The sequence below is a fragment of the Orycteropus afer genome, unplaced genomic scaffold (assembly GCF_000298275.1).
Source record: "Orycteropus afer afer isolate SDZICR_OR568_19922 unplaced genomic scaffold, OryAfe1.0 scaffold00057, whole genome shotgun sequence".
Taxonomy (NCBI): Eukaryota; Metazoa; Chordata; class Mammalia; order Tubulidentata; family Orycteropodidae; genus Orycteropus; species Orycteropus afer.
In genome coordinates this window covers 11,411,263-11,435,554 of record NW_006921644.1, presented here as the reverse complement: position 1 = coordinate 11,435,554, position 24,292 = coordinate 11,411,263, and the positions used below count along the sequence as shown (strand labels likewise).

Sequence of the window (24,292 nt, the reverse complement as noted above, 5' to 3'; positions counted from 1 at the left end):
GGGCGACAGCCACTGTGCCCCTCAGCCCCTGGCAGCCTGGGGCTGGGGAGCAAGGCAATGGTGGGGCTCAGCACTGCACCCCTAATCAGGCTGGGGAGCAGGTGGCATGGGGCATGGGGCAGGGGAAGCTCAGGAAGTGGCAGCTGGCTCCCCCAGCACTGAGGCCCCAGCTGTCACGCCACCTGCCAGGAGGTCCTGAGCTCTCACCTTCCTGCTGCCCACACCTGGGGCTCACCCCAGAAGGCCACTGGGTCCTCCTCTCTTCACTGCCCACCCCTGCTGGGCCTCCCGTGGTGTCCTTCTGGAATCTACAGGTGGGGAAGGGGGAGAGACAGAGGGGAAGAGGGAGGAGGGACTATGCAAACCGTGCAATAGATCTGATCAGGCCTCTGGTCTAAGGACCTGCCTCAGAGAACACCCCTGGAAGTGTCCCGACACTCTTGGGGTGGGGCTGGGGCTGCATCTTTAGTTTAACAGACAGGAAGGAAACAGTAGGAGCCAGAGTCCACCAGCCTCCAGGCACAGGCCCACCTGCTGGCCACTGCCTCCCTCTCCCCACCAGCGGTCTCTGAGTGACTGCCTAGCACTGGGACCACATGTGCACTGACCCCACACTTCCCACAAAGGGCCGCTGGCCCTGCTCTAGACAAGCAGCCTGGGGCTCCTCAGACATGAATCTGTGCTGGCCCTGGAGATGAGCAAAGACAGAGCAGGGACCCCCACTCCTGGGGTCTCTGGGAGTTGTGTTAGCCACCTGCAGAGAGCCCACAGCCTCCCTGCGGGCTGCCCTGTGCCGGGCCCCAGGAGTGCTGGGCTGAGATGGAGCTGGTAGGGCAGTCGTGCATGAGTCAGGCCCTAATGTGTGTGTCTCAGACATGTCTCAGCTTCAGGTGTTCCTGAGATAGCAGGGCTAGTCCATGACTGTGAATGGCTGCTGACCACACAGACTCACCAGCCTTCACACACCTGTTCTCAGAACTAGGAGCCGCAGGCTGGTCAGACGGTGAGCATGTGTGCTGCTTATCAAAAGGTTGGGTGTTCAGGTCCATCCAGAGGTGCCTTGGTAGAAGGGCCTGGCCACCAGTGGGCCAGCCATTGAAAACCCTGAGGAGCATGTTCCCCTCTGACATTCGGGGTCACCACACGTTGGTTACTACTTGGGGCAGGGCCATCCAGGAAGGGAACCACCTGTCTCTGGATTTGGTCAGGCCTCTTGGTCTAAGGACCAACTTCAGGAAACATAGGACAGGGACGGTGGCACCCACCCAGGGGTGCGGTCACAAACTTCAGACACTGGGGAATCTGACGGGACAGACAGCCTGATTCCTTGACAGATAATTTAGAAGGAAAAAGGGGGTGGGCACCAGTGGATGACTTCAGAGCTCCACCAGCTGGCCTCAACGCTGGGTCCCACTGGACTCCTGCAAACAAGGGACTTTGGAAGCAAGGCAGCTCATGCTCCTTGTGTAACTCCTAGGCAAGCGGGAGCCCATGTGTCAGGAGGCTGGGTGTGCTTTGTAGAAAGGAATGTTTGTCCCGATCGGTGAAGTGACAGGGCCTTGTATGGGGCACCCCTGTCTATGTTCTTGATGTGACCCAAGGCGGTGGTCTACTCGTCTTTCTCCAGGTGGGGAAACTGAGGGCCCCAGTGGTGGAACTGGGATGTAAAGCCTTTGGAGCCCAGGACAGAGGCCAAGCTCAGGAGCCACTGAGGAAGGACGGATGGAGAGGTCAGTGGGAGGCAGCAGAAACCCTCCTGCCCCCGACAGTGCTGCCATTTCCCCAGGACTTTGGGGGCAGTGGACAAGGTCAGGAAGAGGTCAGCTCCCGGGAAGCTTCTGTCTCTCTGGCTCCTCAGAAAATGAGCTCCTGAGGGCCTTGGAGCTGGGGGGTGGAGGGGCTGTCTCCTGGGTGACAGCTGCAAAAGCAACAGGTCGTCCCAGAGGGCTGGTACCTGAGGTGTGTCCCCAGAGCCGCACTCCTCCCCCATCTCCTCCCCTACCTGCAACAGCACCACGGGGCTAAGGATTCGGAGCCGGGGACGGGTCGGCACCACAGAGGCCTCAGCCACCCCTGCTCCTGGAAGGAGCCCCTGGCCCACAGCCCACAGCCCACAGTCCTGCCCGGTGCTGCTGGGACCCAGGAAGACAGAAGCCCACAGTCTCCTAAATGTATTAAGCATGGACTAGGATACAAATATTTACTAAAACCCCAACTGTGGACCTTTCCCCAGAGATGTGCATGTGGCCAACACCCTAAGATGCTCTGTGTCGAGAGTTACTAGAGATGCTGATGGAAACCACAAAGCCATATCATGTCACACTCACACCTGCTGTACTGTAGTCAATTTTGGCTCACAGCGCCCCTAGAGGACAGAGTGGAACTGCACCGCAGGGTTTCCAAGGCTGTCAATCTTCACGGAAGCAGACTGCCTCATCGTTTTCCCATGGAGCAGCTCGTGGGTTCAAACCACCAGCCTCTTCGTTACCAACTGAATGCTTTAACCACTGCGCCATCAGGGCTCCCTGTCACACCCACTGGGATGACCGAAAAGACAATAGCAAGTGTTGGTGATCACATGGAGACAATGGAACCCCCGACCACTGCCAGCGGGTCTCTCTGTGCCCACTGCTTCCTTGTCGACAGCTCTGGGGCTCCATGGTGCCCTTGTGATGCTCACATGGTGCTGCCTCCCTCAGTTTGCACTGCATCTGTGTCTCATTGACTCTGCCATAGCTCAGAAGAGTATAGGTTAGGGCCCACCCTGCACTGACCTGGCCTTGGTAACAAAACAGTGAAAACCCTGTTTCTAAACAGAACTCTCCCAAAGGGACAGGGTTAGCGCTTGGGAGTACAGGGGTACACAATTAAATCCATAGAAGCAAAAAGCCTGGTGAGGTGAGCCTATGCACACGCTTGGGGATCCGTGACCACAGAAGACCCTGAAAATACACAGAAGTGTTTCAGGGATGTGGGTCCTGGAACAAGGAGCTTGTGCTGACAGCTGGTAGTAGAGGGGAAATAGTTCAAACAGCACATGAGAGGCAGCCTTGACGCCAGAGGCAGGGAGCTGTGCTTGACCGTGGACTAGAGGCACCTGAAGACAACGGGACCCCACGGGCAGTGAGGGTGTCAGGAGTGTCTGAGAAGGAGCCCGTGCCAAGTGGGGACCAAGCACAGTCTTTCCCCGCACAGGGGATCCCCACTGCATGCTCCGTCAGTCAGCAACTGCCCTGACACTGCTGCGTAACCATCACCCTACCAAAACAAAGAACAACAACCAGTTACGCTCCCTGATGCGTCAGGTCTCTCTCGCGGGCCTGTCCCTACACAGCACCAAAGGACTGTCCAGAGCACGTTCTCACAGAGTTGGTGGGAACACAGCAGGGTTAGCGGACCCGGGCTTGGAACCAGTCCTCTATCACTCTTGCCCCATCACCCAAGCAAGCCACGTGGCCACGTCTCTAGTGAGAGGACCTGCCACATCACACGGCAAAGAACATGGACACAGGGAGGGGAGAACAATCCAGAATGAGGATGCCGTCTCCCACAGGCCCCTGCCAAGTTCCAGGCCCGAGAAGAAATTCGGCCACTCAGATAGGGCCAGCATACTGTTCAGCCTCAGAACCACCCAGGGGAAGGTTGTTAACGTCCTCGTGATGCAGGTGGGGAAACTGAGGCTTGGTGGTGCCAAGGAGAAGGGGCAGACGTTCCCCCCATACCTCTCTCCTCACCTGCTCCAAGATGCCATGTGAACAGACAAGGAGGTATCCTTTGTCACAGAAGCGTCTCCCTGGCAGGACTGAGGGCTGTGCCCAGGTCACATTGGTATTCCCAGCACCGGTGCAAGCGTATTGGAGGATTTGACACCAATTGCCATTGAGTCAATTCCGACTCTTGGCTAAAACTATAAACCTTCAGAAAGAGGTAACCAGAGCCATGAAGATGCTGAGTCCCACACAAAGAAGGGCCTGCTCACTGGCTCTCCTAGGAGCAGCTGTTGAGGGTGAGGGATCACAGGGCTTCCTAGGAAGCAGGAAGTGGTGCGGTGGTTACGTTTGTGGTCAACTCGGCTGGGCCTGGCTGAGTGGCTGGGCAGTTGGATGTAGTATTCCCCAGGATGAGACTGGTAATCAACTCCATGGTGGAATCTACTGAGAGCGGCTGAATAGCTGCCATTGGGTATGTAATCTGCTTCCCGTTTATAAGAAACTGCTTTGGAAATGGTTTCTAGCTTATGGCATGCTTGAATCCTGCATGTAGCCGTGTCATTGTTCAGCAGCCTGCCATGCTCTGCCGACCTTGAGACTTTCAGTGGACTTGAATTAATGGCCTGCTGTGTGGTTTGGTAACATCAGAACTGTGCCTTTTTATTTGTCAACCTTGGGTTTGTCCAGTCTCAGCAGCCAGTAGCTGTCTGAGTGAAAAACAGTCTCTAGTTCCAGTGGGCCGGGAGCAGGAGGCAGAGCTGAACCCCAGGGTTGAGGGGCTATCACCCAGCCCCTACAGCCTGACACTTTGAACTTGGATTTAAAGCCTCCAAATTGTAAGAATAAACTCCTGTTTGTTAAGGCCATCCCATCTGTGGTATATTTTCTGTTAGAGTGGCACAAAGGTAACCACAACAATTAGGGAGCTGGGGTGCTCACCTTCTCCTGTGCAGGTTGTGTGTGGGGCCTGCTTGGGGATAGTAACATCAAGGTCACGATCACAGTGACATCAGCGCTGGCCTTGAGCCAAGTCCTCTGCCTGCTCTGAACACCTGTCTGCATGTACTCTTCACAATGACCCCCAATGCCCTGCCGTCATCAGCCCGTTTTACAGGGGGGACAACAGGCCCAGCAGGTTAAGCCTTGCCTGAGGCCTCCAAACCACCAAACTGCAGAGCCACTTAGGAGTCCTTCCTCTGGGAGGCAGAAGAACAGGGTTCCCGCTGTCGCTGGATGAGGGTTTGGGTTGCATCTGTTGTTGGGTGCTGTCAAGTTGGTTCCCTTCACAGTGAGCCCGTGCACAACAGAACCATACACCGCCGGTCCTGCACCAGACTCACAGTCCTGCTGTGCCCGAGCCCATAGCTGCCACCACTGTGTCAGTCCATCTCAGTCCACTTTACCAAGCATGGCATCCTTCTCCGGGGCTGGTCCCTTTTGACAACGTGACCAAAGTAGGCAAGATGAAATCTGGCCGTTCTCACTTTTGAGGAGTGTTGTAGCTGTATTTCTTCCAAGACAGATTAGTTCGTTCTTCTGCCAGTATTCTTTACCAGCACCATCATTCAAATGCATGAGTTCTTCTACAGGCTTCCTTATTCACTGTCCAGCTCTCATATGCATATGTGGGTATTGAAAATGCCAGGGCATGGGTCAGGTGCACCTTGGCCTTCAAAGTGACATCTTTGCCCTTCAACACTTTAAGGAAGTCTGCAGCAGATTTACCGAAAGCATCGTTGGATTTCTTGACTGCTGCTTCCACAGGCACTGGTTGTGGATCTAAGTAAAATGAAATCCTTGACAACTTTAGTCTTTTCTCTGTTTATCATGATGTTACTCTGGTGGCACAGTGGTTAAAGCTTTGGGCTGCTGACCATAAGTTTGGCAGTTTGAACCCACCAGCCGGTCTGTGGGAAAAAGTTGAGGTAGTTTGTTCCCATGAAGATTTCCAACCGTGGAAACCCTGCGGGGCAGTTCTGTTCTGTTTTCTGTGGGTGCTGTGAGTCGTAATTGACTTGGAAACAGTGGTTTTGGTTCAGGTTGGAATTAGAGGGAACATTTCTTGGCACTTACCAACCCTGGGGCAGATCCAAGAGTGTGTCTTAGAGTCTCTTTCCCAGGGGTCAGTTGGTTTTTTTAAAAAATGGTGGTGAAAATATACACCCCAGAATATTGGCCAGCACAGCCCCTTCCCCATGGACAAGTCATTGACAGTGGGGACATTTTTCTTGTTGTCCCGCCGTTCTCGCTGTCCTTTCTCAGTCATCCCATCACCATGAGCATAAACTCACTGCCCGAGCAAACTCCCCTCACCCCTCCCACCCGCCCCGGTAACCACCGACTGTCTCTGGTTTCTGTGTCTGCCTGTGTCACATGAGTGAGATCACACAGGGTTTGTCCTTCTGCCACTAACGGGTTCTACTCGGCATGATGTTGTCAGGGCTCACCCGCGTTGTGGCATGCAGCAGGGCTTCCTGTGCCTTTATGGCCGAGGAGTAGTCGCCTGTGTGGCTGGGCCGTGTGTTAGCTGTCCATCATCTGCTGATGGTGTGTTGGTGGTTTCCACCTTCTGGCTGTGGTGGAAAGTGCTGCGGGAAACACTGGTCACAGGTTCTTTTTGCGTTCCTGCCTCACTTCTGGGTGCACACCTAGGGCTGGATGGCTGGGCCCCAGGGCCCTTTTTTGGGGGAAGACCCTTGACCTGGGTGGCCCCAGGGGGCCAGCCCAGGGCTGTCCTACACGGTGGGTACCTGCCTCGCAGTGTTAGGGATGTGGGAGTTCAGAGCCGCCAGTGCCCAGCTGAGCAGCAGCTGGTGTGATCCAGGGGCAAGGGGAGCAGGGAGGACCTCAGTATTACTGACAACAGCAGTGTCTCCTGACCCCATGCACAAGGGTGAGACATGGCAGTGAGGATCAAGCCATGGAGTGCGAGGGCTGCGTGCTGGGCCAGGTGTGGAGACAGGCACAGGCTTCTGAACCCCTTCGGAGGAGGCCAGGGGTCTGTGGGAAGCAGGCACCCACACATCTAGTAGCCTCGCCCTCAGTGAGTTCACCAGCCTGTCTCAAACCTGGCCATTCCCTGGGATGCTGATACCCGTCCCCTGTCTCCTCTTTTCCCAGAGCTGAGCAGATGGGCAGTTACTCACAGGAAGCCGCTCCTAGCACGTGGCTGGCTTCTTTATGGGCAGGGAGTGAGGAGTGCCCACAGAGAAAGACCAGCCTGTAGGGCAGAGAGCCCCACAGCAGGCCCATCTGGTGGGGCGAGGAGGCGGCATGCCCACTCCAGAGGTGGGAGACCCCACCCGCAGCCAGCATGAGGGGCCTCCCCCAGCTGCTGTAACAAATGAGTGCTAGCTCAGCGGCTTTGAGCCCTCGCTCACTCTCAGTTCCTGAGGTTGGACATCCAGAACGAGCGCCACGGGGCTGAAGTGCAGGTGTCACAAGCTGGGCTCCTTCAGGAGGTTCCAGGGGGCACCCCGTTCGCTTGGCTTCACAGCTTTTGGAGGGACCTGCTTTCCTGGGCTTGGGGCCCCTCTCCATGTTCAAAGCCAGTGACTGTCCGGCAGCCTCAGCTTCTTTCTCCTCCTCCACCAGATCCTCCTGCCTCCCTCCCAGAAGAACCCTGGAGATTGTACCGTCGGCCCATGAAGCCCCCACCTGGAAACCCGTAACTCAACCACACCCGCAGAGACCCTCTTCTCTGTTGTTACTGTCACATTGATGTCAGTTCATGGCAACCCCATGTTTCCTAGTAGAACTGTCCCATAGTGGGGGGAGCATTTGCCTGAAAACAAAGCTCAGAAGGTAGGAAAGGACTAGTGGAGACATGGAACCCAGGGAGGACGTGGGGGGCACTGTGACACTGAGGGCACTGCAACTGAAGTCAGAAAACAAAGCACGCGGGAACAGTTGACTGGGAACGAACTTGCTGTGTACACTTTGACGCATAAAAAAGAAAGCCTCATCACAGGGGAGGGTTCGGGCACGAGTGTCTTTGGGTGCTGTTGCCCGGCTGCCACACAATAAGCCACTGGTGACAGTGACCCGCCACGGCCATCAGGTCTCCTGGTGCCATACCCCGGCCAAGATGCTAGGTTCAGCCTTTCATAGGCCCCGGGCCCCGGGCAGCACCTGCCACCAGCCTAGAACTTGTTCCTCAGCCCCGCTGCCAGCCCGAGGGCCCGAGGATGTGAGCGTGTGGAAATGCGCGTGGTGGCAGAGGGGTGAGGACAGGCTCACCTTCCTTTGTAAGAGCCCATCCAGAACGTTCTTCGTAGGGTCAGGCTGGACAAACGCCGAGCCTCCACGTCAGGGGGAAACAGCCATGTCTGGGTTCCCCAGCAGAGGAGTATTCCAGAGAGGGGAGGAGGAAAAGCAAGCCCCCAAACAGGACCCACAACCAAGTCCACTTTTGTGAAAGGAAATCCTGCATGTGTGGTACACACGTTGGGACACGTGATAAAGGCCTCAAAACCAAAACCTAGCTCGATTCCAACTCAGTGACCCCCACCGGGTTTCCAAGGCTGTAAATCTTTACAGAAGCAGAGTGCCTCATACTTCTTCCGTGGAGCGGCTGGTGGGTTCGAACCATTGACCTATTGGTTAGCAGCCAAATGCCTTAACCACTATACCACCAGAGCTCCTTAATCTTTTTACAGGGGTATAATATGCTTGGTAAAGTGGAGGGTTAGTGAAAAGAGGAAAGACCTTCAACGGGATGGATTGACACGGTGGCTGCAGTGACAGGCTGCAGTGACAGGCTCCAGTGACAGGCAGGGCTGGTGAAGCTGCTGCAGGGCTGGGCGGTGTTTCATCCTGTTTACCCAGAGGCACTGAGTCAGAGCCGACTCGATGGCACCTGACAACACCAGCGTTACTTTACTGGTGGTGCAGTGGTTAAGTGCTCAGCTGCTAACCCACAGGTCAGTGTTTGGAAGTCCCCAGCTCCAAGGGAGGAAGGGCTTGGCAGGACCCTCTGGTGAAGACTGCAGCCTACAGATCCCTGTGGGGCAGTTCTGGGGTTGCCAGGAGTTGGAGTCGACTTGACAGCACCCAGCAACGACAACATCATTTTACAATTTTAACAAGGATCAATACTGTCTGGTGGCATGGTGCCTAAAGCACTTGACTGCGAACGAGAAGGCTGGCGGATCAAACCCACCAGCCACTCCTCGGAAGAAACGTTGAGCAATCTACTTCCGTAGTGATACAACCTTGGAAACCCAAGGATTGGTCGCTACGTTGGTCGCTACGAGTCGGGTCTGACTCGAGGGCACATATAACAATAATACTGTCTCAAAGAAGCAGTTTCAGACCCTTACAGACCCTGCTTCCTAGGGAAGACAGCAGAGGGGAGTTTGAGCGGCCTTCCTGGGAGTTACACCTCCAAACCCATTCAGTGGCCACTGTGCTGTGCGGCCCGCTGCTCTGGGCAGGGCCTTGTGGAGACCAGTAGTTCACAGACACAGGACCTGGGGAAAGCTCAAGGCCAGCCGCACACCACAGGTGCTCAGTGAAAGCGGTGACTAGGAACGTCCCTTCCTTGGCAAGGCTGACTGTAAGCCTTGTACACCCCACGCCCCCACCCAAGGGACTTTGGAAGGATGCCAGCTGCCACTCCACACTTAGGGTCATAGGCTAGGGTCCACAGGTGGCGGGACCAAGGGCAGGAGCAGCAGAGTATGGTCCGGTCTGACTGGCTCGCTCCTTGGCTGAGGAGCTACCATCCTGGTATCTCAGGACCTCGGTTTCCCCATCTGCAGAGAAACTGCCCTGACGTCGCAGGGGCACCGTGGTTTTGCCTTCCAGCTGCCCACAGGGCCAGCTGATCGACTCCCAGGCCTGTCTGCAGGCAGACACTGGGCCCGTGGTCCATTAGTCAGGTGTGCCATGGGTGTGGTGGAGCACGGTGGCATAGAAGCCAGGAAGCTGCCATCTCTGATGGCTCTGCCGTAATTCTGCACACTCAGCAGAGCATCACAAGACAGGGTGGCAGCCAGGGCCACTTGGTGGCACAGGGCTGTCCCCACTGCCCTGTTGACTGCCACTGAGGCTCAGTTGCTCCTGATACTCTACCCCCACAGCCTGCTCCCGCCTCCACCCAGCACACAGACACCCCACTTCACACAGCCCCACCCCCACTTCCATCCCCCACACTCCAGAGCTGCTCCCCGGGCACAGATCCCTAGAGAGCTGACATGCCTCCACCCACGCATCAAGAGGGCTGGGTGCCTAGGACGGGGAGCTAAAGCTTGAGGCAGCACGAGTGCCAGAGAGGGGGACCCTGCAGGACTTGGAGGGCGGACACGGAGCTCCCGCACAGTGGCACCTCAACGGGGCCCAGCATGTCCTGTCCTGCCATCCCCCTGGGGAAAGATAACTGAAGAGCAGGGATGGAGGCAAGCCTGGCCTGCAGGGGTCGCTAGGAGCCCTGCTCAGCCTCTGTGTGTGCACATGTATTTATGTGGGGGGGGGTGAGTGCACATATGGCGTGTGCATGTATGTGTGTGTGCATGTGTGTGCACAATGTGTATGTGTGTGTGTGACATTTCCACACTGCACTTGGCTGAGTGAGCCCCTTCCCAGCTAGGGACCCAAAGATGGTGCTGTGGTACCCTGTGGCCCTCCTGTCTCTCAGCGTTGACAATGACAGAGCCACTTGGGGCCAGCCACTCTGCAGCTACCCTAGCCACCTTCCCCCATCAGTGGAAAGTCAGCCTTGGCTACTCAGGAAGAGCCCTGGTCCTTCAGGGGCCACGGCCAAAGTGGCCGTTTACCTGTAGGCTTCACTCAAGATAACAGTGTCTCCCCACCTCCCTGTTTGTGGCCCCTGCCTAAAGGGGAGGTAGGCCACAGTCCCATAGCTGTTTCCACCTATCTGCACAGGCCTCCTGCAGGTACCATTCTTGCTTTACAGATGAGGAAACTGAGGCCGAGAGAGAGAGAAGCCTGACTTGGCTAAAGTCGCTCAGGTGGCCGGCCCCCAGCTCTGCCGTCATGCCACCTTGCTCCCTGCCTGGAAGCAAAAGCAGAGACCGAGTTGCCGTGGAGTCGGCTGATTTGCGGTTGTCTCCTGTTGTCACACAATGGGGCTCCATGGGTTTTCAGGGAGCTTTCAGATCTGCAGGCTGTTCTCCCCAGTGCTGCCGAGGGGTCCTGAACCTCCAGCCTCTCATTCAGCAGCTGAGCACTTAACCATCAGCATCTCATTTCCTGTGGGCTTCGTCAGGACACTACCTGGGTCCTGACCTGCCGTCCCTGCACCCGTACCCGCGACACCCCGTGGTCCAACACAGCACAGAGCACCATCAGTTCCGGGCCCTCTCCTGGGGTTCTGGTGCAGCCCAGCTGGACCCTGCAGACCCCAAGGCCTGCAGGCTCCCCTGGCCTGGCCCCACAGCTGGTCTCCCCAGCAGATGCCACCCTCCGAGGTCTGTGGAGAAGCTGGGCTATAGATGGGGCAGCTGTGGCCACTTCTGCCCTTGCCCATTCCCACATCCTGGCATGTGGTCTGAGGCTTTCCCATCCCTCAGCCAGCAGTTGTCCTGTGGATGTGACCAACAGAATGGCACACTTTTGTAATCCGTCCAAGTCTTATGTTAAACACAGTCCTGCAGGCAGCCCTCATTCTATCGCGCTCCGTGGATACTGTGCGCTGACAAAGCTTGTCAATGCCATATTTCCAGCAGTGTGTACTCACTTCATGTGTCTGTGTCCCATTTTGGTCATTCTCACAGTGTTTCAAACTTTTTCACATTGCTACTGCACACGTAATAAACTACCCACCCAAAAAAAGTGCCATCAAGTGGATTCTGCCTGTAGAAACCCTGTAGGACAAAATAGGTCTGCCCCCGAGGGTTTCCAAGGGTGTCACCATTTATGGAAACAGACTGCCTAATCTTTCTTCCTTGGAGTGGCTGGTGGGTTCAAACTGGCGATCTTTTGATTAGCGATGAATGCTTTACGCACTGCGCCCCCTCCCCCGCCTCTAATGAACCGTGGTAGCACATACTGTACACTGCGATAGGCTACATAGTGTGTCAGCATGACTTTATACGCACCAGGAAACGCAAACATTCATGTGCCTCGTTGCTTTATTAGGGTGGTCTGGAGCCAAACCCCCTGATGGCCCAGAAGAAGACTGCTCAGGTGAAGTGGAGGCTGTCAGACCCAGAGACCCTTCCACTCCACCTTCTTGTCCCACACCTGCCCACGGCCACCTGAGTACTTGTGGGGAAGGCTGGTGGGGTCTGGGCTCCCGAGCGCCCCGTGCGCCCCGGCACGCGCCCCACCGCTGGCTTACCTGGAAGCCGCGATCTCCGCCTTCTGCTTGGCGATGGTGGCGGCGCGCTCGGCCGCCTCCACAGCACGGTCCACCTTCTCACGGATCTTGCTGGCGCGCAATGGGATGAGGTTCTTGCGCTTGCCGCTGACCAGCACGTTCTGCTTGTACTTGCCCTCCTCCTTTGTGCCGTCGGGGAAGGTCATGCAGCCGTAGCCATGGCGCTTGTTGGCGGCCCACTCGCCCTCGTACCGTAGCCCGTCCGAGCGCTGGCTCACACCAAAGCCCGCGCGCTTATCGTTCCTCCACTCACCGACATAGGACTCGGTGGTGGTGGCGTCAATGTCGTCCTCCACAGCCGACAGCTCGGCCTCGCCCTCGCCCAGGCTGATGGTGGAGTGGATGTCGCTGGCCGTGGAGCTGACGGTGCTCATGGCTGCCTCGCTGCGGAACGAGCTCTGCTTGCTGCGCTGGCTCGCCAGGCTGCTTTTCGACTCGGACTTGCGCAGCTTCAGGCCGCTGAGCAGCGAGCGCCGGAACAGCCCCTTCTTCTTGCCCTTGAGGACCTCGGGGTCGCTATGTGCCACCAGGACGAAGCCGCCGCGGGACACGGCCGGGCTGCCGGCCACGGCGGGCGCAGTGTCTGGGAGCAGCGCCGTGCCGTTGGTGTGCTCGCTGCGCAGGGAGTTGATGGAGGTCCTCAGGGGCGAGCGGATGACCGCCGCCATGCCGTACGGGACGCTCTGCCGCACTCCGTAGCCCTGGCGCATGCCGCCGGCCCACTGGCCCTGGTACGTGCCTGGGGAGACGAAGGACAGGGGTGAGCGGGGGCGCAGGCTGAGTGAGAGAGGGCTGCTGTGTGCATTAGTGTTAGGGAATCAGCGTTGTTCTCACCCAGCCCTATCACTGACTCCCCTCCCCAGCCTGGTAAGGACTCCAGAAGAGAACACAGGGACTATCATTGCAGAGCCAGCAAACCAGAGGCCTGGAGGCTGCATCTTACCAAAGGCAGTCTTCGTCTGTCTCACGCGGTGTTTTTATAGAGAATTAGCATTAACTGCCAACATTTCAAAACCAAGAGATTTTACACAAGAGTCCAGATCGCTTCTGTCTCCTGAAAAATCAGAGGACCTTGCAGCCCCAGACCTTTCATTTGAAATGGCAGAAACAGACTGGAATCCAGCAGCAGCTGCCCCTCTTGTCAGGACCATACGTCCTCCACTTTGCCTCACTCGCCACCACTCCCTACTGTCTCCCACCCAGGCCCCCTCCTTCAGTTACATGACCTGCAGTAGAGGGTAAAATCCAAGCAGAATACGGGGCCTGAAGCCTTGCAGTGTGGCCCCAGATGAGCTCAGCCAGTGAGAGGGGGTCCTTGACACTGCCCACATAGCCTTCCTTCCTTAAAGTCCCCACCCCTGCTCATATCCCCTCCTCAGTGCTCCAGCCCACAAGGCCAACGCAACTCCACACCCAGGCCCAATGCACTGCTGACTGCCCCAGGATCATGGGGAAAGCAGCCCCTGGCCGCCCAGTTGGCCTGGCCTCACCGTGACCCGGAAGGTGGGACTGGGACGGTGCCACATGGGGTCTCCTTTGGAAATGATTATCCTTGCTGTTACCATTGGGATTATACACAACGGAACACGTGCCAGCTCAGCAGCTCCGTGCAGTTGGGTTCAGGGACGCCGATGATGTTCTTCCAGCTTGCAACCATCTCACCTACTCTTCTCAGTTGTTTCTCACCCATTAACTAAACTCACTGCCCCCTGACTGTTCTGATAGAGCTGGTTGAGACCCCCTAGACTATGGCCCCTAGTTACCCTTCAGGTCTGGAATTGAGCTCACTCCCGTGGTTTCCAGCCAAACAACAGACAGGTGTAACGGGTGAACGTTTACACCAGGAAGATACACTACTTAGCGCAATCATTCACGGGAGAATAAAAAGGCAGTGTTAGCACAGGGAGACAGCTCGGGGCAGGAATGCACAAGAAAGAAGGACACAGGGAAGAGGTAACCACAAGGAGGAAGTGGGAAGAGAGCTGTTACATTGTGGGAATTACAATCATTTGTCATGAAACAAAATGTGTATAAACTGCTGTATGGACAATGAATTTGCTCTGTAACCTTCCACCCAAATCACAATAATAATAATAAAAATGGTAACAGCCACATCACTGCCCCATAAGTTTCCTATCTGACCTTTCTGGTTGCTGTTGTTAATCTGATCCCATAGAGACGGATCTCAGATGAACACAGTGCTCCAGGCTGACCCATATGCATGCTGTCGTCATCTGGGTTTTTTCTTTTTGAACGCTTTACTGTGGTTTACGTGGAAGTTCACCCAGCACGTTAGTTTCCCATTCAATGATTTATACACACTTTGTCCTGTGACAGTGGTTGCAATCCCCTGTGTGTAACAGCCCTCATCCCACTTCTCCCTGGGTCCCTTCTGCCGTCCATCTTTCTTTCCTGCCCCTTCCTGCCTCTGAGCTTCATTTTGGGGCAGATGCTGCCCTTTGGTCTCGTGTGGCTGACGGCTTTGATAATCTGGTAGGGGTGGTAGTTCATCTGATAGTGCTGTCTGGTGTCTGGCTGCAAGGTGATTTCTGGGAGTGAGTTCAGTTCCAGGTTTGAAGGGTGTCTAAGGGCCATAGTCTTGGGGGTTCCACTCGCTTCCATCAGACTAGTAAGTCTGGTCCTATTTAAATTATTTTGAGTTTTGTTCTACATTTTTCTCCCACTCTGTTCAGGACTTTCTGTTGTGATCCTGATCAGAGAGGTCAGTAGTGGTACCAGGTACCATCCAATTCTTCTAGTCTCAGCAGTGGAGGCTGTGGTTCGTGTGGTCCGTTCCTCATGTGGACTCATTGTTTCCTCGAGTCTTTTGATTTTCTTCACTCTTCTGTGCTTGGGGCAGGAAGAGACCAATAGTTGTGCTCACGAGGTTTTAAGACACTAGTCACTATTCCCTCATAGCAGGATGCAGAACGCTGTCTGCATGGACTGTGATGCCGGTTGACCTGGACATCCCCAGGATGCAGAATGCTGTCTGCGTGGACTGTACTGTAGTTGACCTGGACGTCCCCAGGACCCACAGGGCTTTCAGTGGCTGATTTTGTGCCAGGCTTTGCTTCCACAGTGTCTCTGGGTGGACTCAATCCTCCAACCTTTCGGTCAGTGGCCATCGCACAGACAGGGACTCTGACTTAGGATAGCTCTGTCTTGTTCAGCGTTTCTGAAGTGCATGCTTCCTGCTCACCTGGATGACAAGCTGCTGAGAGGAAGTGCCCTTGAGTTCTAGTGTTTTGTTCTCCATCTGCTGTGTGGCCCAGCCCAGGGCCGAGGAGAGATGTGGAGGGAACACAGACCCGGACGGCATCCCCACAAAGAGCCTGAGAGCTCTCTGCTCCAGGAGACCATAGTCCAGAGTCTCAGGGCGGCTCAGAAGCAGAGCTTGAGATGGGGCCATGTGCACGTGATTTATGGGGGCTGAGGAGTAGGGAGCTCACAGCAGAAGGGGTGCAGGACACAGGAGGGCCACGGCAGGCACTGAGCCTGGCATTACTCCCACTGTGAGACAAGGGGCCTGGACTTTTGCACCCCTAGTTGGTGAGGGGCAAGTGTCTGGGGAAGGTGCCAATTTGTCTGCCCTCTGCACCACTGGCAGTGGGGGAGGTGCTGCCCCTGCCAGGGAGAAGGCCTAGATGTAGCACTAGAGCAGGCTTTGAAGGCAGGCGAGCCTGGGTTCAAATCCCCACTCCTCTGCTACTTAGTCACATGTTCATCCATTCATTCACCCACTCATTCATTTAGGTGCTGTGAGAACCTGCTCTTAAAAATCCAGTGGAGTACAGTTCTACACTGACAGACATGGAGTTGCCATGAGTCGGAATCCATTGGACAGACACCGATTTTAGTAGTAGCCGGATTCAGAAGAGGGCATGCAACAAGGGATATCATAGCTGATGTCAGGTGAATCTTGGCTGAAAGCAAGAATAACCAGAAAAATGTTTATCTGTCTTTTATTGGCTACGTAACAACATTCCACTGTGTGAATTGTAACAAACTGTGGATAACATTGGGAAGAATGGGAATTCCAGAACACTTAATTGTGGAACCTGTACACAGAACAAGAGGTAGTTGTTCAAACAGAACAAAGGGAAACTGCATGATTTAAAATCAGGAAAAGGGGGTGCGTCAGGACTGTATCTTTTCACCATACTTACTCAGTTTGTATGCTGAGCACATAATCTGAGAAGCTGGTTTATATGAAGAAGAACACAGTATCAGGATTGTAGGAAGAATCATTAACAACCTGCGATATGCAGACAACACAGCCTTGTGTGAGGAAACCGAGGAAAACTTGAAGCACTTACTGATGAAGGTCAAAGACTACAGTCTACAGTATGGATTACACCTCAACATAAAGAAAACAACAAGCCCACAAATGGACCAGTAAGCAACAGCATGATAAATGGAGACAAGATTGAAGTTGCCAAGAATTTCATTTTACTTGGATCCACAATGAACGACCCATCAAAGCAGCAGTCAAGAAATCAAATGACATATTGTATTGAGCAGATTTGCAAAGGACCTCTTTAAAAAGTTAAAGAGCAAAGATGTCACTTTGAAGACTAAAGTGCACCTGACCCGAGCCATGATATTTCCAGTAGCCTCATATGCTGCATGTGAGAGCTGGGCAATGAACAAGGAAGACCACAGAAGAACTGGTGGCATTTGATTTGTGGTGCTGGCAAAGAGTACCGAATGTCCCGTGGACTGCCAGGAGGAGGAACAACTCTGTCTCGCAGGAAGGACAGCTGGGGTGCTCCTTCTAAGCAGGAGTGGCCAGACTTTGTCTCTCATACCTTGGTCGTGTTGTCGGAAGGGACCGTCCCTGGAGAAGGTTATCATGGTCAGCAAAGAGGAGGAGGAAGGCCCATAGTGAGATGGGCTGAGACAGTGGCTGCACGGTGGGCTGAGCAGGGCAGCAGCCGTGAGGTGGCGCAGGACCGGGCAGCGTCTCAGAACCGACTCCACAGCACCTAAGAGTAAGGAGTGTGTGTGCCAGTGTGTGGTGTTGCTGTGTGCCGTGGAGTGGATTCTGACTCACAGCGACCTTAGAAGACAGAGCAGAACTGCTCCATAGGCTTCCAAGGCTGTACTCTTTACGGGCGTACACTGCTGGGTCTTTTCTCCAGGGAAGCAGCTGATGTGTGTGAACTGCCGACCTTTCGGTTAGCAGCCAAGGGCTCACCCACTGCACCATCAGAGCTCCTTTGTGTGTGTCTGTGTGTATGTTTGTATGTACCCCGTACCTGCACACATGGTGCCACGTACACCGTATTTTACAGGCTGGCTCGCTGATGCTGGACCTGGGCGGTTCTTTCTCTGTACCTTGAACACAGGAGAGCTCCATCAGTGCTGCTTAAATGACTGAATGAACTAAGGTGGGGCTAAGGCAGCCGTCAGGAGACAGGAAGTGAGGAGACCACAGGGAGCATCTTTCCTGCTTGGACAGCGTGGCCCTTCGTGGTGGTAGACACTGTTCATTCAGTGCTCAGAGACGTGCCCTGATTGCGACTGCTCTGCTCGTTAAAACATGCTCACTGAAATGCCATTACTCACTTAGTCAGCGCCGTCCATCTTCCTCATGGAAAACCGTGCAAGAGTCTCTTATGAGCAGCAGCAAAGCCAACAAGGCAAAGGGATCTTGGAGTCAGAACGGTGGCGCCTCGAGGAGCTTGTGCCGCTGGGGTGGACTTGATGGAATGAGGGTCTGTGGGAAGTTTTCCCTTAACCAGCTCTGTGCCGTTCCAAGTTCTTGCAATGAAATGACAGCTGGTGAGTAAAGTGATCAGATACCACTGTACTTATTTCACGGCCCATTTGCTCCACAAATAGTTGCTGAGTGACCACTGTGGGCCAGTGCTAGTTTAGTCACTGGGCACACAGCAGTGGCCGACAGACCCACATCTCTTTCCGCATGAAGCTTGTGTTCTAGACCATTGTTTTCCAGAAGGATTTTCTGTCATGATGGAAAGGGACAATAGCACAATCCACTATGGTGGCCTCTAGTCACATGTGACTGCTACATGCTTGAAAAGTGGCTAGTATAACTGAGAAAGTGAATTTTTAATTGTATTTAATTTTAATTCATTTAAATTCAAATAGCCATATGTGGCCAGCAGCCGCCATACTGGGCAGGAGAGTGGTCCAAATGATTAACCCGCTGATACCGATTTGAAGGCGCTGTGGTGAGATACTGTTTTTGTGCCTGTCTTTAGCTGTGCACCTGTAACCTCTGATACGCTGCACAGGAAGTGAACACACAGAACCCGAGGGAGAATCGAACCTCTGACTTCAGAGTGGCTTCTACGGGTCTTAGTGAAGGCCCCCAACCACACGTCAAACCCACTGCACAGCTGGGGGTGGCTCTCTTGGTTGACCAGGAAGCGGCTGGCAAGCAGAAGGCGCTGAATAGTTATAGAAAGGGCTGCCAGGACAGGGGTGAAGGACTGAGGGTTACTTCAAAAATAGGCAAACACTCCATGAGGCAATGTTTCCCAAAACACGGAACCCGCCAGGAGTGGGAACAAGCGGACTTCCAGTGTTCGAGTGTGCCAGAGGAATGGTGGCCCAGCGGTCACTTGTGGACGGGCGGTTTTGCTTGACGGAGTCACTTGGAGGGGATTTGAGCGAAGCTAGTCAGGCTGCACAGCAGAGGCAGCACGCGGGGAGGGCACTGTCCGAGGTGCTGAAGTTCCTGCCTCACGATTCCGCACCTGAAAGACCCCTTCCCCTCGCACATGAAGACACAGTGAGCCAAAGAGAGCCTGCCCCTTGCTCACATCCACAGAGCTGGTTTGTGGCAGAGCCAGGGCCCCCATGCCATGCTCACTTTCACCTGCCATGTGTCCCTCCAAAGCCCCAGAACTATAAGGTGGCAGGGCAGCTAAGCTAAGGAGAGATGGGTCTTTGTGGGAAATTTAAACCTCTCTCAGGTCCCCAGGAATCTAAGAATTTCTGTCATTTGAGGACATAAAAAGTGTTACACAGAACCTGGTTTGCTCGCAAAATCATCAGCTCCTAGCTGGTAGCTAGTTATATTTAGAGTTGTGGAGGCCTGTGGAACAGTGAGGAAGAAAATAAGTGGAAGGGAAATTGCAGAGGGTCCTGGCTCTGCCTTCCTGCCCCATCGCCGTCCTGCTCTGGGTCTCCCTTTCTGTGGCCACTGTCCCCGGAAGACACGGGGCCACCACTGCCCCTCTGCTCAGGTTAGCCGTGTGAATGGTTAACGTCAGCTGGGCTACTCACCAACCACCCTTTGGGCCAGCTATTTCAGGCGGACACTGGGCCTCCTCTCCTCAGTCTGCGTTAGGTTTCTTTATATAAAGACGTTAAATAGCTTGAGGGCTGAGTTTGGGGTGAGGGAGGCTTCTCAATAATGCTTCTCTCCCAGCTAGAATTGACAGCGAAGAGCCAGTTAACTGCTTTTTCCTTCTCCTTTCACCTTATGGAGCCTTTAGCCCAAAGTGGCTGAAAGGGAGTCTGTGGAACTGCTTTTCCCTCCAGTTGCCCAGTGTTAGCTGCCTTTTGTTTCTGAAGCGAGTTCCTCCTATTTGCATAATATCTGGGTGGCCAGACCTGCTCCCTCCTAACCTGGACTTTTGGGTGAAAAAAGAGTTTACGGCTTCACATACTCTGGCCAACTGCCAGGAATATGCCCAGTGGTGGTTTATTTTGTTCCAATGGTTCTCCCCCTTAAAGGGGCATTAGCACGCAAACACGCATTTAAGATGGAAACAAAGCAGGATTCCCGTGTATAATCTGAACCCCTCCAAGGCTGGTTTCTCCCTTCAGAGCAACAACATGCTTCTCTCGGGAGGAGGAACCAGCGGAGGTCCCGGATGCTTGGGGACGCGGATGATGCTGGGAGGATGCACGTGGCTGTGTTTGGGGGACAGGGTCCATACACCTCCGGGTGACAGGTGTATATGCGCGTGTGCGCGCAGGCGCCTGGGTGGTTCTGGATTCCAACCGTGGGTGTGTGTGATTTGCGTGGGCCGAGGGATCTGGGCTGGTGAACGGGATCTGTGTACGGGGGAGAGGCCGGGTGTGTGGATGACTCATATCTCGCAGGGTGTGGGTGGGTTTATTTGTAGGGGGTACCTTTTGGTCTGAGGGGTTCTGTGTACCCTGCACCCAACGGTTATTTTACCTAGGCAGCAACATGCCAGGGCCCAGCGAGTGGAGACACAGTGGGACAGCACAGTCAGACCGGAGAGGAATACAGGCAGGATGTGGGTGCACACGTGTCCTGTGTGCGTCGGGCTACAACTCTGGACAAAGAGAAGCATGGGTGTGGAGGAAGAGGAAGGAGAGGGAGGAATTTTCCCCAAGGAGTTTGGGCAGGAGGCATAAGGAATAACAGCTCAGCCCTGGAATGCCTCTCCTGAGCGTGGGGCCTGGCCGCGTCCAGTCCTCCACAACCAAGCCATCTAGCTTCTCTGTGCCTCAGTTCCCCAGTGTGTGCGGTGGGAATAACGATAAGGTCACAGCCCTCTAGAGTCCTAAGAACCGAGTGACACTATTCTGTGTAGATGTTAGCGGCATGCCTGGAACTAAGTGCTGGCCACTGCCATTCATCGCCACCATCTCTATGTCCTGGTTACAATACTGATCATTCTGAGTAACTCTTACTGCATGGAGTGGTAACGAGAAGTAATGAATGACGAGAGCTGACTGCATTCCTGGCGTTTCCTACCAGTCACCACATTTTCTTTCACCAACTACCACGGAGTCGACCCCAGCTCATGGTGATCCCACGTGGCACAGGAGGACCATGCTCCTGAGGGTGTTCAGCGTGGGCGTTTTTGGAAACACACTTCCAGGCCTTTCTTCCAAGGTACCTCCACTTGGACTCGAACTACCAACCTTTTGGTCTAACAGCCATTTGACCACCCAGGGATGCCATAGATACACACATCATCCCAGTTACTTCTCTCTTACTTTGCAAGTGTTGTTTTCAGCCCTTTAAAGCTCAGACAGGTGGAGTAACTATTCCAAGGTCACAATGGGGCCGTGGCAGAGCAGGGACTCAAGCCCAGGCTGGCAACTCCAGTGCCCCCAGGCCCCCCAGCAGACCATGAGCCACTCGGCTCCCATCAGTGAGCACTGCCTGCCTGCGGCCAGGCGAGGGTGAACCCAGGCGAAGTGTGCCCACTGGAACTGGATTCCATACCAACCCCGGCTGCCGTGGAGTGTGTGCCGGGCCCGCATTATTCATGACACACGCGTTTCCCCGAGTCAGCACTGGAGCCGGGCTAACGTCCGGGGCTTTGCTGATGCCGTCCAATTTGTCCATCTCTTGTGCAGAGGGAAATTCGGACTGGAGTCAGACCATTAACCCACGAAGACTCTGCCTGCCTACTCCGACGCATGCTCCAGCACCGACCACCAGTTGCTTGGGGACAAGGAGCCGAGGCCCCACTGTTTCCCTGCATTTGGCAGACGATGACACCCTAGTTTGGCTCTGCTGGCCAACAGACTGCCTGAGGCCACACGTTCCCAACAGTCCATCCTTCCTGACAGGAAACAGGGACTGTGTTACAGAAAAGTGCCCTAGGCGTTGAAGGTCAGTGCCATTCTCTGTCATGCCACATCGCCACCCAGAAGGGAGTGGCCACCCTGGAGCCCCCATCTGTGCACCTGCTTCAGTTCACACACAGGAGAGCAGAGGGCCACGATGCCCTCGAGGGCAGGGTCATGAGTCTGGGCACCGTGAGGAGCCCAGACAGATCTGGGTTCAAACCCTAGCTCTGCCACCACTGTGGGGCCAGACTCCTGGGTCTCAGCAGTGTCACCTGTAAGATGGGTGCACTCCCTGCCCCATCATCACAGGAGCCTCAAACAGGACCATGTGCGGGTGAGTGCTTCATGATGCAGAAAGCTTGCATGGCTAGCTAGGCGAGGGGCAGAAACCCCAAGGAAATGGATCAGTTGAAAAAAACAACAACATTTCTCTAGCCAGCAGCACAGATGCTAAACGGACAGCCAGCCATGGACTCAGATCCTCCCATCCCCTAAAGACAACATAACTAACCCCCTCCCCCCTTAAAACGTAAGCTCCATGAGGGCTAAAACGTTTGCCTGCCTTGTTCATCGGTGCTTCACTGTGACTGGCAGCACCCAGCATGTAGTCAATGCTCAGTAAACACCAGCTAAATAAGAACGTGAATCCTGCAAGCCAGGGATGGTGGGCAGACCAGGGCGCTAGACACTGCTCTTAAACATCCCGAGATGCTGCACGCAGGTGAGGGCTGGGTCTCCTGGTGCAAGCATGGCTGGGAGCACCCTGGAAAGACGGCTCTACACAGCAGCCCTGGGGTGACAGCTGCCCCTGGGTTCACAAACCGACCAGCTGGGAGCGCCAGGCAGGCTGCCTGCCTGCTGCTGTGGCCACCCACGTGTGCTGCCCGCCTCGTCCTGCATGCAAGCGCGCACACACACACACAAGCACAAGCCAGAAGGAGGGCTGTCTGCTCCAGGCCCCCGGCATCTCAGGGCCAGGGGCCGCTCCGCAACCTGCTCCAAGAAAGCAACCACAGCACAGCAGAGGCCGCCTGGGACTAGGGCTGGGCAGGGCCATGCAGGCAGGAGCATTATATAATTAACTGCCCCGGGCTCCTTCTCTCCAGGTAATAGCGAACGCTGCCTTTCCATTGCATAAGCCAAAATAATAATTACTCTTCAGCCATCCGTCACTCATGACCATAGCCGGGGAGCAGGTGTGGAGAGCTTTCCTCAGAGACTCGGGGGAAGCAGTAGGCAGGGAGTCGGGGACCACATGTACACTCATGGCTGTTATTCCCAACAGAAGTGCTCAAGCCATTGCCACGGCCCCCTCGTTCCCAGGCTTCCATGCCTAAAACATAACCAAGCTGCCAGGAAGGAGGCAAAGGAGCTACCTCTTGGGGTGAGCTCTGAGGTGGAGGGAGGGAGCATCTTGAAAACAGGTCTGTTTGGATTCTGGCTTCCAGGAACAATCAAGTCTCCACAGGGCTCAGAGGCACTAAGGATGGACACTGGCGCGTCCAGGACAGGGAGAGATGCCAGCCAGACCACCGCTCCCAACACAAGAGACCATCTTCCAGCAGCATGGCAGGCAGCTCGCTGGCTTCCAGCCCTGGGCTCCAGCCCTGAGAGTGGCGGCATCTTGGAATCAAAGCACAGACCCAGTCCCTGAACGGCTGGGAAAATGATTCAGCCGCTTGCATCCGAGATGTCTGAGCTCCCGCTAAACAGATGGACCTCCCTCCCTCCAGCAGCCGCTTCCACAGTGCGTGCCCGCGTCCAACCACCTAGAAGTTTATTGCCGTGCTGTTTTGGTTTGGGCTGCATCCCCGCCTCTAGGGCTACAGAGTGCTTCTTTCCATTGGCTTGGGCAAATTCAGGACCCAGGGAGGCCCTTCAGCACTGCAGGGAAACAAGAAACCAAGCTGGGGCCTGACCCCTGGGGAAGGCACACCGAGGAGGTTTCTGCCAGCAAGGGGAGGGGGCCCTCTCCCTGTCCCCCACCCCAACCCTTGCCCGCGGTCCGGAGGCAGCCATTGGCCCGGCCCTGGCCTGCCTGCAGGTCCTGGCCTGCTCTTGGCTGATGCGCCGGGGACTGTGCTCAGCTTCCTTCCCCAGGCCCAACTCTGCTCCTGGAAGGCCCCCCAACCTTCAGCATCACCAGGGCACTGGCCCCCACCAGCCGGCTGGGCAACCTGTGGCCAGAGGCTGCGATGGCCTCCAAGGTGGCCCAACAAACGCCCCAGACGCCCACAGCCCAACTGGAGGGAGCCGCTCAACTTCCCCGGAGACCAGCAGCAGGGGCGAGAGAGGGAGCAGGCCCCGCGCGCGCGCCCGTCGCACCTACCTCCATCCGAGTAGGTCTCCGTTCCGTAGCCGTCCTGCAGCCCGTTGCTCCAGGTTCCTTCGTACTTGGCCCCGTTGCCCGTGCACTCCCGCACCCCATAGCGCCCCTTAAATCCGTGCGTCCACTCGCCCTTGTACACCCACTTCCCCTTGCTCTCCAGGCCGATGCCGTGGCGCTTGCCCTGCGCCCAGGTGCCCTGGTACGTGTTGCCGCTGGGCCAGGTGTAGACGCCCAGCACCTCGAAGCCGTGGCTCCACGAGCCCGTGTATTCGCCTTGGCCCTTGGGGCCGGTGCAGATGCCATGGCCGTGCGCCTTGCCGTCCTCCCAGCCTCCGCAGTAGGACCCTCCATCGTCAAAATTAAACCTTCCCCCAC

At 55.5% G+C, this 24,292-nt stretch overlaps 1 protein-coding gene across 1 annotated transcript in view; it reads right to left on the bottom strand.

The window, feature by feature from the left end:
- Positions 1-24,284, bottom strand: part of JPH3 (junctophilin 3) — a gene marked incomplete at its 5' end in the record, with an annotated part of 51,682 nt that extends 27,398 nt beyond the window's left edge. The window contains 2 exons of the mRNA XM_007939154.2: positions 12,013-12,790; positions 23,918-24,284. Of these exons, the coding sequence (XP_007937345.2) occupies positions 12,013-12,790; positions 23,918-24,284 (1,145 nt within the window). The remainder of the gene's footprint in view (positions 1-12,012; positions 12,791-23,917) is intronic.
- Positions 24,285-24,292: the final 8 nt, after the last annotated feature.